The following is a 13,214-nucleotide window of genomic DNA, read 5'->3' as shown; positions in this document are numbered from 1 at the left end:
TATATATATATATATATATATATATATATATATATATATATATATATTTATGAAAGGAATCTGTTAGCGGTCTTCAATCAAATTAAATTAGCGACTTTCATTCATAATTACATAAAAACTGCTAATTAAATATGCAGATATACATATGTGTATTTGTTGTTCGCAAAAGTTGCTGCTTTCATGCAGGTGTTCGTGCATGAAAGCAAAGTTGTTTACTTAAAACTATAAACAAAAAGCAAAAGTAGAACACTTGTACATACATAATTCTCCGAACAAGCTATTAAACCTTTTTGTATTTTTCTTTTATAGATGCGTGTAAGCTAAAAAAAACAAGTAAAAAATTAAATGCGGTCGAGACAGAATCTTTTATCATCGTTTACCCCAAAAAATGCCAAAAGAAGTAAAAGAACAAAATTCTCATGCTCTATATATAACATAGAGCGGGCGCAGTTGATTTCGTCTACTTTCAAAATAAAAATTTTTATCGTAGAGCCATATGGGCGTTGTAGGCATGCCCTTTTAAAAGTTTAGGTCAATCCCAAATTCTTTTGTAAACATGTACGCGTTATCTTCATTTTTTGAAATCGTTAACTCGATATCCACAAGTAGACTGAGCAACAAAGAAAGGCGTCTATCGATCGGTATATCGATATACTTTGTGGGGTCACTGATGCTTCCTTCTGGGCGTCGCAAACTTTTTGACAAAATCAATATACCGCTCATTCTTCGGTGATGGGTACAAGTAAAAATGTCCATGAAAAGAAGTTAAACGCATATAATATTGAAGAGATTACGTTCAGTTGTAATAAAAGTGAAAGTTACGCTATTTTTTCAAACTTCTTTGTATAATAAGAATGAACGCATATATGTAAGACCATAGCAAAAATCTGTCGAATGTCTGTTACAGCTTCTTGCAAAACATAACTAATGGGTACAGAAAATGATTTAGATTTGAGCTTGTCTGCCTGTTTCTTCTTTCTGCCCATCTAACGGCTGGCCACTTATTTTTGTGTTCAGCCTAGAAATAGAAAAATTTTTACGAAAACGAGGGGGAAAAAATTGAATTTGCTAAATTTGCACCACGTTATGCCGATGCGCTTTGCCCAACGACGGACGCTATAGAAAATAGTTCGGATCGGCCACTTTTTCACCCACTTCCTATATAACGCCTTATATTGAAAGGATTTGATATGAATAACTGAAGGATGGTGTCAACTATCTAGTGTGGAGCCGTAACCCATTGTAGTGTTTATAATTTTGGATTGTGGTAAGCAGAGTAGTGTAGAATATTTAATGAACGGTCTCGCCTGATTGTAACACTTTAGATTGTTTTTGTTAGTGTTTGCTCTTTCCTTTTTATTAATACTTGATAACCTTGTCTTTTTTAAATTTTTAGAAAGGAAATAATTGCGTACGTCTGAGAAATAACCCCTGGTACAGAGAAATAATTGTGTATGGATGAAAGATAATCCCTGGTAGAAAGAAATGGTAACAAAAAAAGTCGGCTATCGCATAGTTTCCAAATGGACGAAATAAATTCGAACTTTGCATGGCCGCTGAGTCCATGTTGTCGTTACGTTGGTGATTCATATCAATCATTGTGTTCTTTCTTCCACGAGTATCGATGCTGAAACTGGTTTCTTTTGTGTTCACAATCACTGCAGTTTCCATATAAATTTCGCAGTGTCTATAATTAGCAATTGTTTTTATATCTTAGTAGACTTTGGGTACATCTGAATGGGCGTTCGCGATGCATGTCGTTACGTCCTGCCTTTGGCCATTGCCCACTTGAGAAGAGAGAGAAAGCAGAAAAGTCAGCCATCGTCTAAAGATTGCCTCGGCCATCTTCACCAAGTTTTAGCCTAAAGGGAGCTGCTTCGTTCTTATGAACCAGCTTAACTTAATTTATTAGATCGGAGGAGATTTGAGCATAAAACGTGTGTCAAACGGTCAAAACTTTTTGTTTCAACCGTTGGTGTGGGGCGAGGAAGTCGAGAGGTTTTGAAAGTCGATAATTTTCTTTATGGTTTAATTAAGCTGAGTAAGCTAAGAGCTTAATGCCCTTTGCAATGATTTACTCTTGATTACCTTTTTTGAGCTCTTCGGCGCATTTTTATATCCAAAACTTTACACATGTTATTGATTGTATAAATTTTTGCAAACTCTACGTATCCCCTGGTAACTAGTATAACTTATATGCTCCTAACCAGGGATGATATTTATCAGCATGTCGCTTCATGCCTGTCTGAATAAATATCGCAATCGCATTTACAATGACTATATATATTGGTAAAATACTGTCCTAACGGTTATCTTAACGTTTTCATTCATTGTTTCTAAGGGTCGATTATGACATTTGTTGCAATTTTCATTGAAATTTCCACTTATCGAAAATTAGAATATATTATGAAACAGTAAATGCTTGAAGAAGGCTTTGTATCCAATAAAAAAGTCATATCTGCTCATAGAAATATTTCATGAGTTGACGGTAGCTTATTATTAGAATCGAAAGTGCTTTCCAGTTTGTGTAAACAGATGCAAAAGTTTAGGAAAACAAGAGTATGTTCGCGAAGAGAAAAACGTTAAGAAATTATGTTATACTTTCAGAAATAAAATACATAACCGAGAAGTAAAACAAATCAATGATTTCCTCTTCTTCTTTACTACCTTACCTAAATAATTTTAATAATTTCATCGATCAGCAAGATCGCACAGCAAAACCGACACCCATACAACTTTAACGTATAAATACAAAATTTTAAATGTATATTTATATAGGAGCTCTTGTACTACTACGCGTTGATTTGCATTCCACTTTCCTGTCGAAAAAATATGAATTATTAACATAAAAATTTAATCGTCGCTAACTCAAAAAAATTTAATCCAGTGCATATAAGAAATCTCTTAAATTTATTGTTTTTTATTATTGTTTTCATTTCGCGTAATGTGAATTAAAAATTTTAGAGTAGGAAGTAGAAAGAAGAGCAACAAATGACTTATTTCTTTCGATTCTCTTCGATTCACTGTCGTTCAATATAGCGTATGTAGCGTTTGAGAGACGCTTATTATTAACCGAGAGAGAAAAAATGCAAGAGATTAAAGGTGAACATTTTACTATGAAAAGTAAAGCCTTAGTGTAACGTAAGAGGGCGTTTTACGCTAAATTTAATACTATTGGAGTAGTGTTGGCAGCACTGCACATGTACACAGAAACTGTCAGAATTAGTATTTGTTAGTATTTTTAGTTTACAGCATTAATTCAAGAGTGCAGGGTGTGTGAACTGCGCTTGCACAGATGTGTATATAACAAACAACAATAACATAAGAATAGAAATAAAATTCTTTTATTTTCTGTTATAAATTTGGTGCGAAAAGTGGACTTAAAATAATAAAAACAAAACTAAAATTGGTTTTATACAATCCAATTATATTCAAAATATCTTTAAAACAAAATTAAAGGAAAATTTTGTGAACTAACGAAAACTAATTCGGCAAATGAGAGGAACAATGTGAAGAATACAGATTTTGGCTTTTTGTTTACGTTTATTTTCAATATGTATTGCAGTGTATGTGCCATTGTGTAAAACAAGTATAATAGAAAGAAAAAAGAAACGCATTGAGAAAAAGTGCGAAACATGAGTGAGCGCAGTGAGAGAGAATACCAGAGAACTTTTAATATAGCTGTTCTGTTTGCTTTTGTTTCAAAGGAAAATATTCTATTGTAAAAAAACAGAAAAAAAAATTAAACAAAAAAATAGTGATTACAGAAAAATAATGCTGTGCTTAGTGAAGTTGTAGAAAATTCCTGTAATAATACCTCAATGTACCGGTAAATAGAGTTAGTAATAATTGCAAATGAAAATTTATTTAAAAGATAGGGTCTTGAATACAGTGGGAAAAACTTAAATAGAAAAAAATAAAATGTTGTTACCTCCGTTAACATTTAACAGAAGCCGGTTACAGTCTCTGTCCCTGGGAATACTGTTATTATATATGGTAACCGGCTGTCAAAGCCATTTGAATTTGTATCTGAATCCGCAGGAAGTAATGCGTCTATTAGGTAAGTACAGCTCGTTAAACTAAACCATTATAAAATTAAAAGCAAAAGTATTTTAAAAAACATATAATAAATAATTTGAATTAAACTTTCAAGTGGCACCAAAATTGAGAGAATTTCTGTTAAATCCCTAATACTTCAATTACCAAGCTTTTTTTATGTTGCGATTGCTTTGCATTTATAGTGTGATTGCGTGTAAGTGTCAAGTGTTTTCTCAAAATTCTCCTCTGTTTGTATTTGTTTTTCTGAGTGTTTAACTCGGCACAGCTGCCTTTGCATACGCTGCTGGATATCGACAATGTTTTGTTTTCTTTTTCGTCTTCCCTTGGGTTTGCTCATGCTAGACTGTAAAATAAACATCATTATCATTTGTCTGTTAAAGTCAATATTAAATTTCATGTACATTCAAATTAAAATGAAAAATCTTATGAAGCAGCAACAAGTACAAACATTTGCCTAACTATTTGTAAGCTTTTTATAAGTAAATGAAGAAATTTCCTAAATAAAAACGCTTAATAATATTTGCGAAAATCCTTAAAGCCAATAACGCAGCGCATTGTCATTGGAAAATCTGAAGTTTATTGTGTGTCTTGACTATCGTAAAAACTTCAACAACAGTTCCAACCTAGGCTTGCTTTTCAGCCTACAAAATATGAAAAAGTTAGCGTAAAAATTACTGAGGTTTCTCACCTGGTAAAGATCATTTTTATTCACTGACTTTAAGTAATAGCAATTTAAAGAACTTCAAGATTAGTCAATTAATGAAATGTGACGCTTATAGAAACATTGCTTTAATTTTTGTGCCTATTATGTGCGCTGAAAATAACAAGTGATTATTTGACATAAACATAACATAAACGTTTCCTTATGTTCAATGTCAGCATAAATTCTTGCTATTTTTCTTGGAAGCTTTTCCGCATTTCCGCATTTAGGATAAGGAGTAAAATTTTTGCGTTACTTTTAATCTTACTTATGTGAAACATAATTACTCCATGACGGAAATGGCAATAACTTGGACGAAGGATGTTTAGAAATCTTTTTCGCAGAACAGCTGCTTTAGTTTTAAACTATGATCAGATGATTCCTATGATAAAATTAAAAACGACAGTAAGTCGATATGCACGTACAAGGACTCTTGTAGTACAATTTCCAGTTTCCTGGGATTTATTTGCTTATTCCATTATCCCTCGTGTTTCTGGCTACTATGTACTTGTTTCGCCATATAAACTCCCAATCAGTATTTTTGGCACCTTGGTATATAGATTTATGGAAAAATTTTACGCTGAACTTTCGCTTCACTGACAGTATAAGGATGTACAATCAATACTTCTCTATATTCAAAATGATAAACGCCACGGCATGATAGATTAAACTTTTCTTAACAATTATCTTGATCTAGAAGTTACATGAAAGTCCGGAGAAAGTAGAGCAGGAAAAGATTAGAAACTTTAACGACAAAAAAATGCACTTCGTTCATGGTTTGATATAAAAAAAGAAAAATGGTTAATTAAGAAGTAACAGTTACAAATTTGTATTCAAATACAAAATTTGCGTTAGGACGTATAGAAAATTAGAAGCAAAAAAGAAATATATTTTTATATATATACGCGTATATATAAAAAAAATTGTTGTCAGAACAGGTATACCTGTCGTCTGCGATGGGTTACTTTGCAGATTTTCCAGGCCATTGTTCTTCTTATGCCTCGGATATTTATTGAGGTCCTCTTTATTAACGAAATTAGCATGATTGTCAACGCCATAAAGAGTAAGTTTATAGTCCTCCTCAGGCAATTTAATAAAAATCCTTCTGGTTAAACGTAATACGGACCTGTCCTTAATGAGCGCCTCTAAATGCTCACCAAATTTGCAATAAGTGCAAACTTTTTTATTCTGGGGAATCATTCAACAATTGTTCCGCTATCTTTTGTCACATTATGAAACTGTTTTTGTCGATAAATAATTGTAGATAGAATATCACGGGTGCTTAATTTTTCATATAATTCCTCGTATGTTTTGTTAATTGAGGAGCGCGGACTGCACAAACGCTGTAATATACAACAACCAACACTTCCAATAAATTTAAGTAGCTTAATCTTTTGCATTATCTTTTTGGCCATTTACTTCACAGATATTAATATCTAGCCTCTCTTTCCAAATATTTCACCCGTCTGTTTTTGGAGAAAATTCTATTAAACGTGTTATATTATACAAAGTTGATGGCTGCGCACTATTCTCATTCTTTGTAGTCATTTCGATTTAGTTTTAATATATTGCTGCTTAATTCACGTTTTTACTATTTTGTGCATATATGGAAGAATTGTCAGATGCAAGGTTTAGTAATTAAATATAAAGGCATTGCCACACAATTTCTTTTTTCCTACATTGAAGTCTGGCAGCGATTTTTCGGTTGAGAGGCTGGTTTTCTTTTTCTTTTATATATAAAAAAAAATTTTTTTTTCGGTTTTATTGAGTTACTCTGCACAGGGGGATGCGCATTCAATGCGCGGCAAGACCGGATGAGTTTAATTAATTTCATTTTTTTATATGTTGCTGGATTTATTACTAAATTTTCTTTTGTATAAAATATTATGCATATTGGAAATTTTTTTAGTGAGTATTTGTTTTTATTGCCAAATTGGTGGTATTGAGCCATCCCATCTCACAACGAGCAAGTCCTAGACTTTTGATTGAGTCCCCGTGACTGTTGCTAAACTAAAGAGCAAAGAAGTAAGAATATTATTATCACGTACGACTAAATCTTTCGTACCCACCGCCTCTTTCATAGAAAAACCTAAAAAAGAAAAAATTAAAATTCCAGGTTCTATAATATTCCACGTCCGATAATACATTAAGATACACAAGAGAATTTTTATTGGATGTCTACGGTGGCCTATGAGAAGACCGGGGAAAAATAGCTATCGTTTTCAATGAAGGCCGTCTAAGTATTATTTTTTTCTTACTCTTTTCGCTTGCCAAGAGTAGATCCGACAGTTTGCTAAACACAATCTATACTTCCAGATTTATATGATATGCAACCTTTCCTTTGTTTGCTAGATCTGCTAACCATGCATATTCATACAAATTTCTAACAATAGATTACTCTGGTGTGGCGATGATAATTGATTATTATTTTTTATTTTCATATCGTTTGCTAATAGTTATTGTGTTCATATATTCTTGATCGAGTTCCAGTTCTGAACCAAACTAAGCATGTCTATCTGTCCGCCTGTGTAACGTTTGTTGTAAACATTCTTTTTGCCGCAAAATGGACTTCAAATTTGGCAGAAACATTGGAAGTTCTTGAACATAGGCTGGTATGGAAAATCGGTCGAAGGACACGCCTACAGGACTACTTAACATCTCTGTTTTTGAAAAGTAATAAAAAATGGTCTTTTACTGATTACTCATAAAGTACAACAATGCGCCATACAAATTTTCACAGAATAGGAAAATAGGAAAAATCAACCGCGCCCATCCAAGTGTGAACATTTAGTTCTTTTCCTTCTTTTTTCATTAGCGATACTTTTCTACGATCAACAGCAACTTCATGTGTATCATGTGTAACATGTGGACGAAAGTTAAATAAAAGGTGTATTTGTTTTATGACATCAGAAAGGTGGAAATCTCGCCGCGGCCCAGTGAGCCACAAAGACACCTAGATGATGATGTCTTATCTCGACAAAAGCGCTGCGAAGTTTTACTTCGTGGAGAAATGCTTGACAACAATTTCCTATAAATTATATATTATATTATATATATTATATTATATATATTATATTATATTATATATTATATATTCTCCCCCAATCTGCTGTTGTGGACAAACTCTTACTATAAAGCACATTCTCTGCGACTGCCTCAACTTTTCCTTGGCTAGAAGTATTGCATTTGGAACGATTAACCCTTTGTACATTCTACAATCAACTTCAGAACAGAATATCAATTCAATATTTTACTTTATTAATACTACTAAGCTTATTATCTAATATCCATTTTTTTAAATTAGAGCCGATAGCCTGTGTTGCTAGTGCTCAATGTCTCTTTTTTTAGTCTAAGAATTCAATTCATTAGTCTAAAATTAAAAATAATAATAATAATAATAATAATAATACATAAATACATAAATGGATTGCCAATTGTCTGGTAAAATTAGCATGAATAGCATTTCATGAAACACCGTCTTTTGCATCAATGGCTGAGAAAAGGATGTATCCCGTTTTTTTTATTTTGTCTCTAATACATGGTATTTCATCGGAGAATTTGTAAGGTAAATATAATTTTAGGTCGAGCCTGCCAAGGCATGACTGTCTTTCTCAAATATCTCTCTAGATATTTTATTAAAGGTTCAATGGGAAATCTGATATAAAAATATATTAATCGCACCTTACAATTTAATATTTTTTTATACAATTTCAAAGATTTTAGTGAATTTGTAAATAGAACCTCTACGGTAACCGTAATTTTGTTCTCTTTATGCTCTTAAGTACGTGTTATGGGTGTGCTTATAACATGAAGCAAAAAGTGTTTGCTGAATATTTTACTCTTCTACTCGAAATACAATTTATTTGCCTTTGCTCAGTTCCGCAGTTCAGAAGTGGCTTCGCGGACGATGTTTTGCCAGAAACAACCAGACAAAAACAAAAAAAAAAAGATATATTGTGAAGTTTGTCGACTTTTTCCATTTATTTGCAGATTTGTTGTAGGATCGTCCGTCACATACGTGCAAAAATTATTATTGTTGCATCTACTTCAATTATTGAGTAACGAGTAAAACCTGAATTTTTTGCCTTCGGAAGCGGAGATCTTCTCAGCTTAAGTTGCACGCCTATAGCGCGTCATTCAAGCAATTTCATCCTTTTTCCACCCATTTACCAACTGGCACGCGACAACTTCCAATGCTTTTGTCAAATGTGAAGGCAATGTTTTAATTTTTGCAACCCGAAGAATGTGTTCCACGTATGCAGTTTTAATTCGACGCACAGGGAAGCTTGGATCGGTGCAGACTTTAATATCAATGGCGCGTACATATTTTTTATTTTCTGAATATCTTTTCGGAGTGTTGCAACGCAACTGGCAAAATAATTGTCTCCACTGTGTCCCTGTGCAGGGTGTTGATGCGACTGATATTAATCTCCCGAATTCTAGTCTTGAAAAATAGACTACAAGAAGAGTGAAGTAATATCCCTGTTTTCTATACAAGAAAAAGAATACAAAATAAGTTAAACGACGTTTTTAAACAAAAAGGATACCCCTCCAAATATTAACGTCTAATAATATGCTGTTTTTTATCTTCGCGTCCTCCCTTATATGAAAAAAAAAAAAAAATATTAATGAGGCTACGTTTTTTGACTTCTTGAAGTTAATTAATTTTCTTCTCTACTGGAATAATGAACACATTAAGCAAAAGCTTGTCTCTTTTTAATATTTTAATATGTATTCCTTAGTAGTACAAAGTAGTAAAAATTTCCATTTTTGAACCATGGGACTAGGTTTAACAAGCGTTTGCGGCTTGTCGGGCGAAAAGCTCAATATTAATGAGACTCACTGCAATTAATTAATTAAACTGCATAATTTAAAAAGTTCCTAAAGTAAATCGCGTTTATTTATTTTATATACACTAGGCTCGCATGATTTTAGAGTAGAAGACCACGACTTTAAATTATGTCTTTTATCGGGCATTGAGAAGTGCAAAAATCAATTGTTCAAGCTTTGCGTTGATATAAGTTTGCCTTCAACGTAATAAATCAAGCAATGTGAAGAAGTTTTTAACTCGGCAAGTTTGGACTTGCTTTTTAAATTTATGTGCATTGTTTTCCGGATGCTCTCAAAAATGCAATCAAATCGGCTAGCAGCCGTTTCCAATCTTTGGGATATTTTCGTGGGGAAAAAATGTGAGCGCTCTTTCACTCTTTACATACTTTAAACAAATTTGCGCTCGGAAGCAATGTTGTGGCTTGACTACTTGGCAAAATGAAAACGTAAGCGTCTTTTTTATACCCTACTTTTGTGGGAAAGGCTTATTAATTGGCGCGAATGTGAAGAGCACCTGAATCAGTTTAAATTTAAATCTGTCTGTATCGCATCTATAATTCCCGAATTTTCAACATATATTCATGAAATTTAATACATATTTTGGCTCCTAAACTAAAACTCTCTTCTGAAATAGTAAATAATTGTAAGAAACACTAACTCTTAATTACTCTTAACGAAAATCGTTCAATAACAATATGGATCCGGGAAACATGGTTGGTACAGAATACGATATTTCGGAAAGTTTTCTACAAACTTAACGTAGTAACAAAGCTGAGTTTTTAAACTGGAGAACAGGGATACAAGTGAAAACGTTATAGTGGAGGGTGGCCAATCTTTGTTTTATTCAATTTATTTGTATAATGATTTTTCAAAATAGGGCGAAAAACTGGTCGATTCGAGAGTTCGCTGTTGGGCCAACACTGGTCCTTTATGACACGTTTTATCAAAATATCTAAAAAAGGTTAATTTCCAAGTTACCGAACAAAAGAATACAAGATACGCAGACGGACGAAGAAGAAGTTTAGATCGATTGCCGACGGGCATAACAAAAGTCGCATCTATCTCAAATCCTTCTGGGTATTTGCCTTTAGCCGAACAAACTTAATATGGCTTTGTGGGGCGTATAATAATTTACAAAATTTTCCGTATTTTGCGCCGAAAATAGATAAAGAATTCTATTAGCCGAAGTCTTGTAGTGGACTGAATGGCTGGCTTTTTCCAACTATAACGGTTTAATGTGCTTTGCTTATCATGTTATTACTTGAAGTTCGAAGTTCACGTTTTGTTCATTTGGAAACATCTATTCCAAACAGGACAGTACAGAAAGTAAAACAAGTAAGAAAATTATATTCGGTCGTGGCCGAATCTTTTATACTCATTACCGTTCTCATAAAAGAGACAGAAAAACCAAAACGACTACACGAAAAGACGGACAGTTTAGATGGATTCCAAATTTGAAACTGGTCCAGAATTTATATACTTTATGGGGTTTTGTTTCTGCGCCTTATGAAGGTATCGAAAAAGAATTTTTTTTGATACACTGTAATATTGGGTAGGCGTGGTCAGCATCGCCCATAGAATATATTTTCAACTTTTTGTAGACTTTTTGTAGAGATTATGAATAATAAACAAACAAGCAATTTTTCATTCCTTTTGGAAAACAGTGTTGTTCTCAGTTTTTGCGGTGCTGTAGGCGTGTGTTTCGACCGATTTGGCCCATTTTCAATACCAGCCTCTGTGCAAAAACTTGAAAATTTTCAGGAGAATATTTACAATAGACATTATACGGAAGGACGGACAGACAGACATGCTTAAATTGATATTGAACTTGATGTTGATCAAGAATCTATACACTTTATGGGATCTCTGTTGCGTCCTTCTGGGCGTTGCAAACATTTTGACGAAATGAATAAACCACTCACGCCTCGGTGTTGGGTATAAAAAAAATAAATAAATCTAAAAATGTTCCGAAAATTAATTAAAATTATTTTAATTCTTTCTCCAAACTTCATACTTAGAAATGTATTTATTTTGGTCGTGGTGTAGTAAATTGGCCTGGACTGAATTAATTTTTCAGTATGGCCTAAAAATGTTAAATAATTTATTAAGCGTTACGTTGTGTTTGTGAATATATGAATGAGTTTTATGTGCGTACATATAACCGAAAATGTTTCAACACATTTGATTTTCTTTGTTTTTTTTCTCGTTTTTTTGTCTGTTTTTGTTTTTGGTGGTTTATTTATTTTAATGGCAACAAATGTTTAAAAAGAACATTTAAAGTTTATTTAGTGTGAAATTGAAAACTAAACGGAGGAAAAAATCGACAGGCAATTTTTCCTTTCTTTTTTATCTCATTTGGTTTGTTTTTTTTCCGTTGTTTGTTTTTAAACCAACTAACAAATCGTCATAAATTTAAAGAAAAACATACACAAATCAAAATTAATATTTATGAGATGATTTGTATGCCAGAATATAAATGTATGCATGTGTGTGTATTTGTGAAAACGGAAAAACAAAGAACAAAAAGAAAAATTTGTTGATTTTATCTTATAATCTTAAATGCCACCGCAAGACTCTTTATATCATAGTGACAGTGATGATGATGATGATGATGATGATAATAATAATGATAATGATGATGAGGATAATGATAATGATGATGAGAATGATGACAATAATGGTGATGATAATGATCAATTCTCAAAAAGTGGCCTGGAGACATGAGGAGACAATCTGGTATCAAAATACCAAACAACAACGATAACAACTACCGCAAATGAAATATTATTTGCACAGAGAAAAGAGGTCCATGCATGGATACTCGTCTGCACAGAGAATGCATTCCTCCATAACACAAATTAACGACTGTGATGTGCTGTTTTTGGTTGAAAATAAAACCGGCAATCAACACCAATACACAACAACAGCAACAGCAACAAGAACTACAATAACAGCAATTAGAGCAACATAAGCATCAACTTTAACGAACAACGTCATTATCGTGAATTTCCTCTTCATATAGAGAAACTGAGCATAGTGAAACAACAAAAAGGGAAAAATAGCTAACGTTAGTAAGTGTATGTCTCCCAGTGCATATGCATAAAAATTGTTAAAGCAAATATAGCACAGAAAGAGGTAAATTAACATTCTAACGAATATTTTTAACAATGATACTAGCACGATTCACACACTATATAAGTCCCCATAAAGGACGAGAATAACTATGTCAAAGGATCAGATTTTGTGAAATCAAAATATGGAAAAATATTGCAAGAAATATGCGTTCGTGGCACAAAAAAAAGCTTATGGCAAATTAGTAAAGTCCGCTATGAAGAAGTCATCGGGCCTTACGGAAAGTTTAACCTAAAGCTGCTTCATCAATTACGAACTTTTGCCTAAAAAAATTTTAAGTCCGCATTTGAGTATTAAAGGAGAAAATATGGAAATGGTTTTCCAAAAATATGGAAAAACTGGCAATTCCGACGCCATCCTCACTATAAATCGTTCAATTAAGAATCTTTGCGCGGCCCCTTGTGTTTTTATTGCAAATTTGAATTTTAAAAAAATCATTAAATCCGAATCTCTGTAGCCAGACAAACACATCGTGGTATTTAAAAATGTTCAT

General features: G+C 32.9%; 1 protein-coding gene across 1 annotated transcript in view; it reads left to right on the top strand.

Annotated features, from left to right (window-relative positions):
* Window positions 1-3,233: 3,233 nt before the first annotated feature.
* LOC119640433 (tyrosine-protein kinase Dnt) overlaps window positions 3,234-13,214 on the top strand; it is a 75,338-nt gene continuing 65,357 nt past the window's right edge. The window contains exon 1 of the mRNA XM_038038479.1: window positions 3,234-4,060. Within this exon, the coding sequence (XP_037894407.1) occupies window positions 3,922-4,060 (139 nt within the window). The 5' untranslated portion in view covers window positions 3,234-3,921. The remainder of the gene's footprint in view (window positions 4,061-13,214) is intronic.

Source organism: Glossina fuscipes, unplaced genomic scaffold (assembly GCF_014805625.2).
Source record: "Glossina fuscipes isolate IAEA_lab_2018 unplaced genomic scaffold, Yale_Gfus_2 121, whole genome shotgun sequence".
In the NCBI taxonomy this organism is placed as follows: Eukaryota; Metazoa; Arthropoda; class Insecta; order Diptera; family Glossinidae; genus Glossina; species Glossina fuscipes.
Note: the sequence above shows the minus strand (reverse complement) of the source record. Positions and strands in the feature narration are given on the sequence as shown.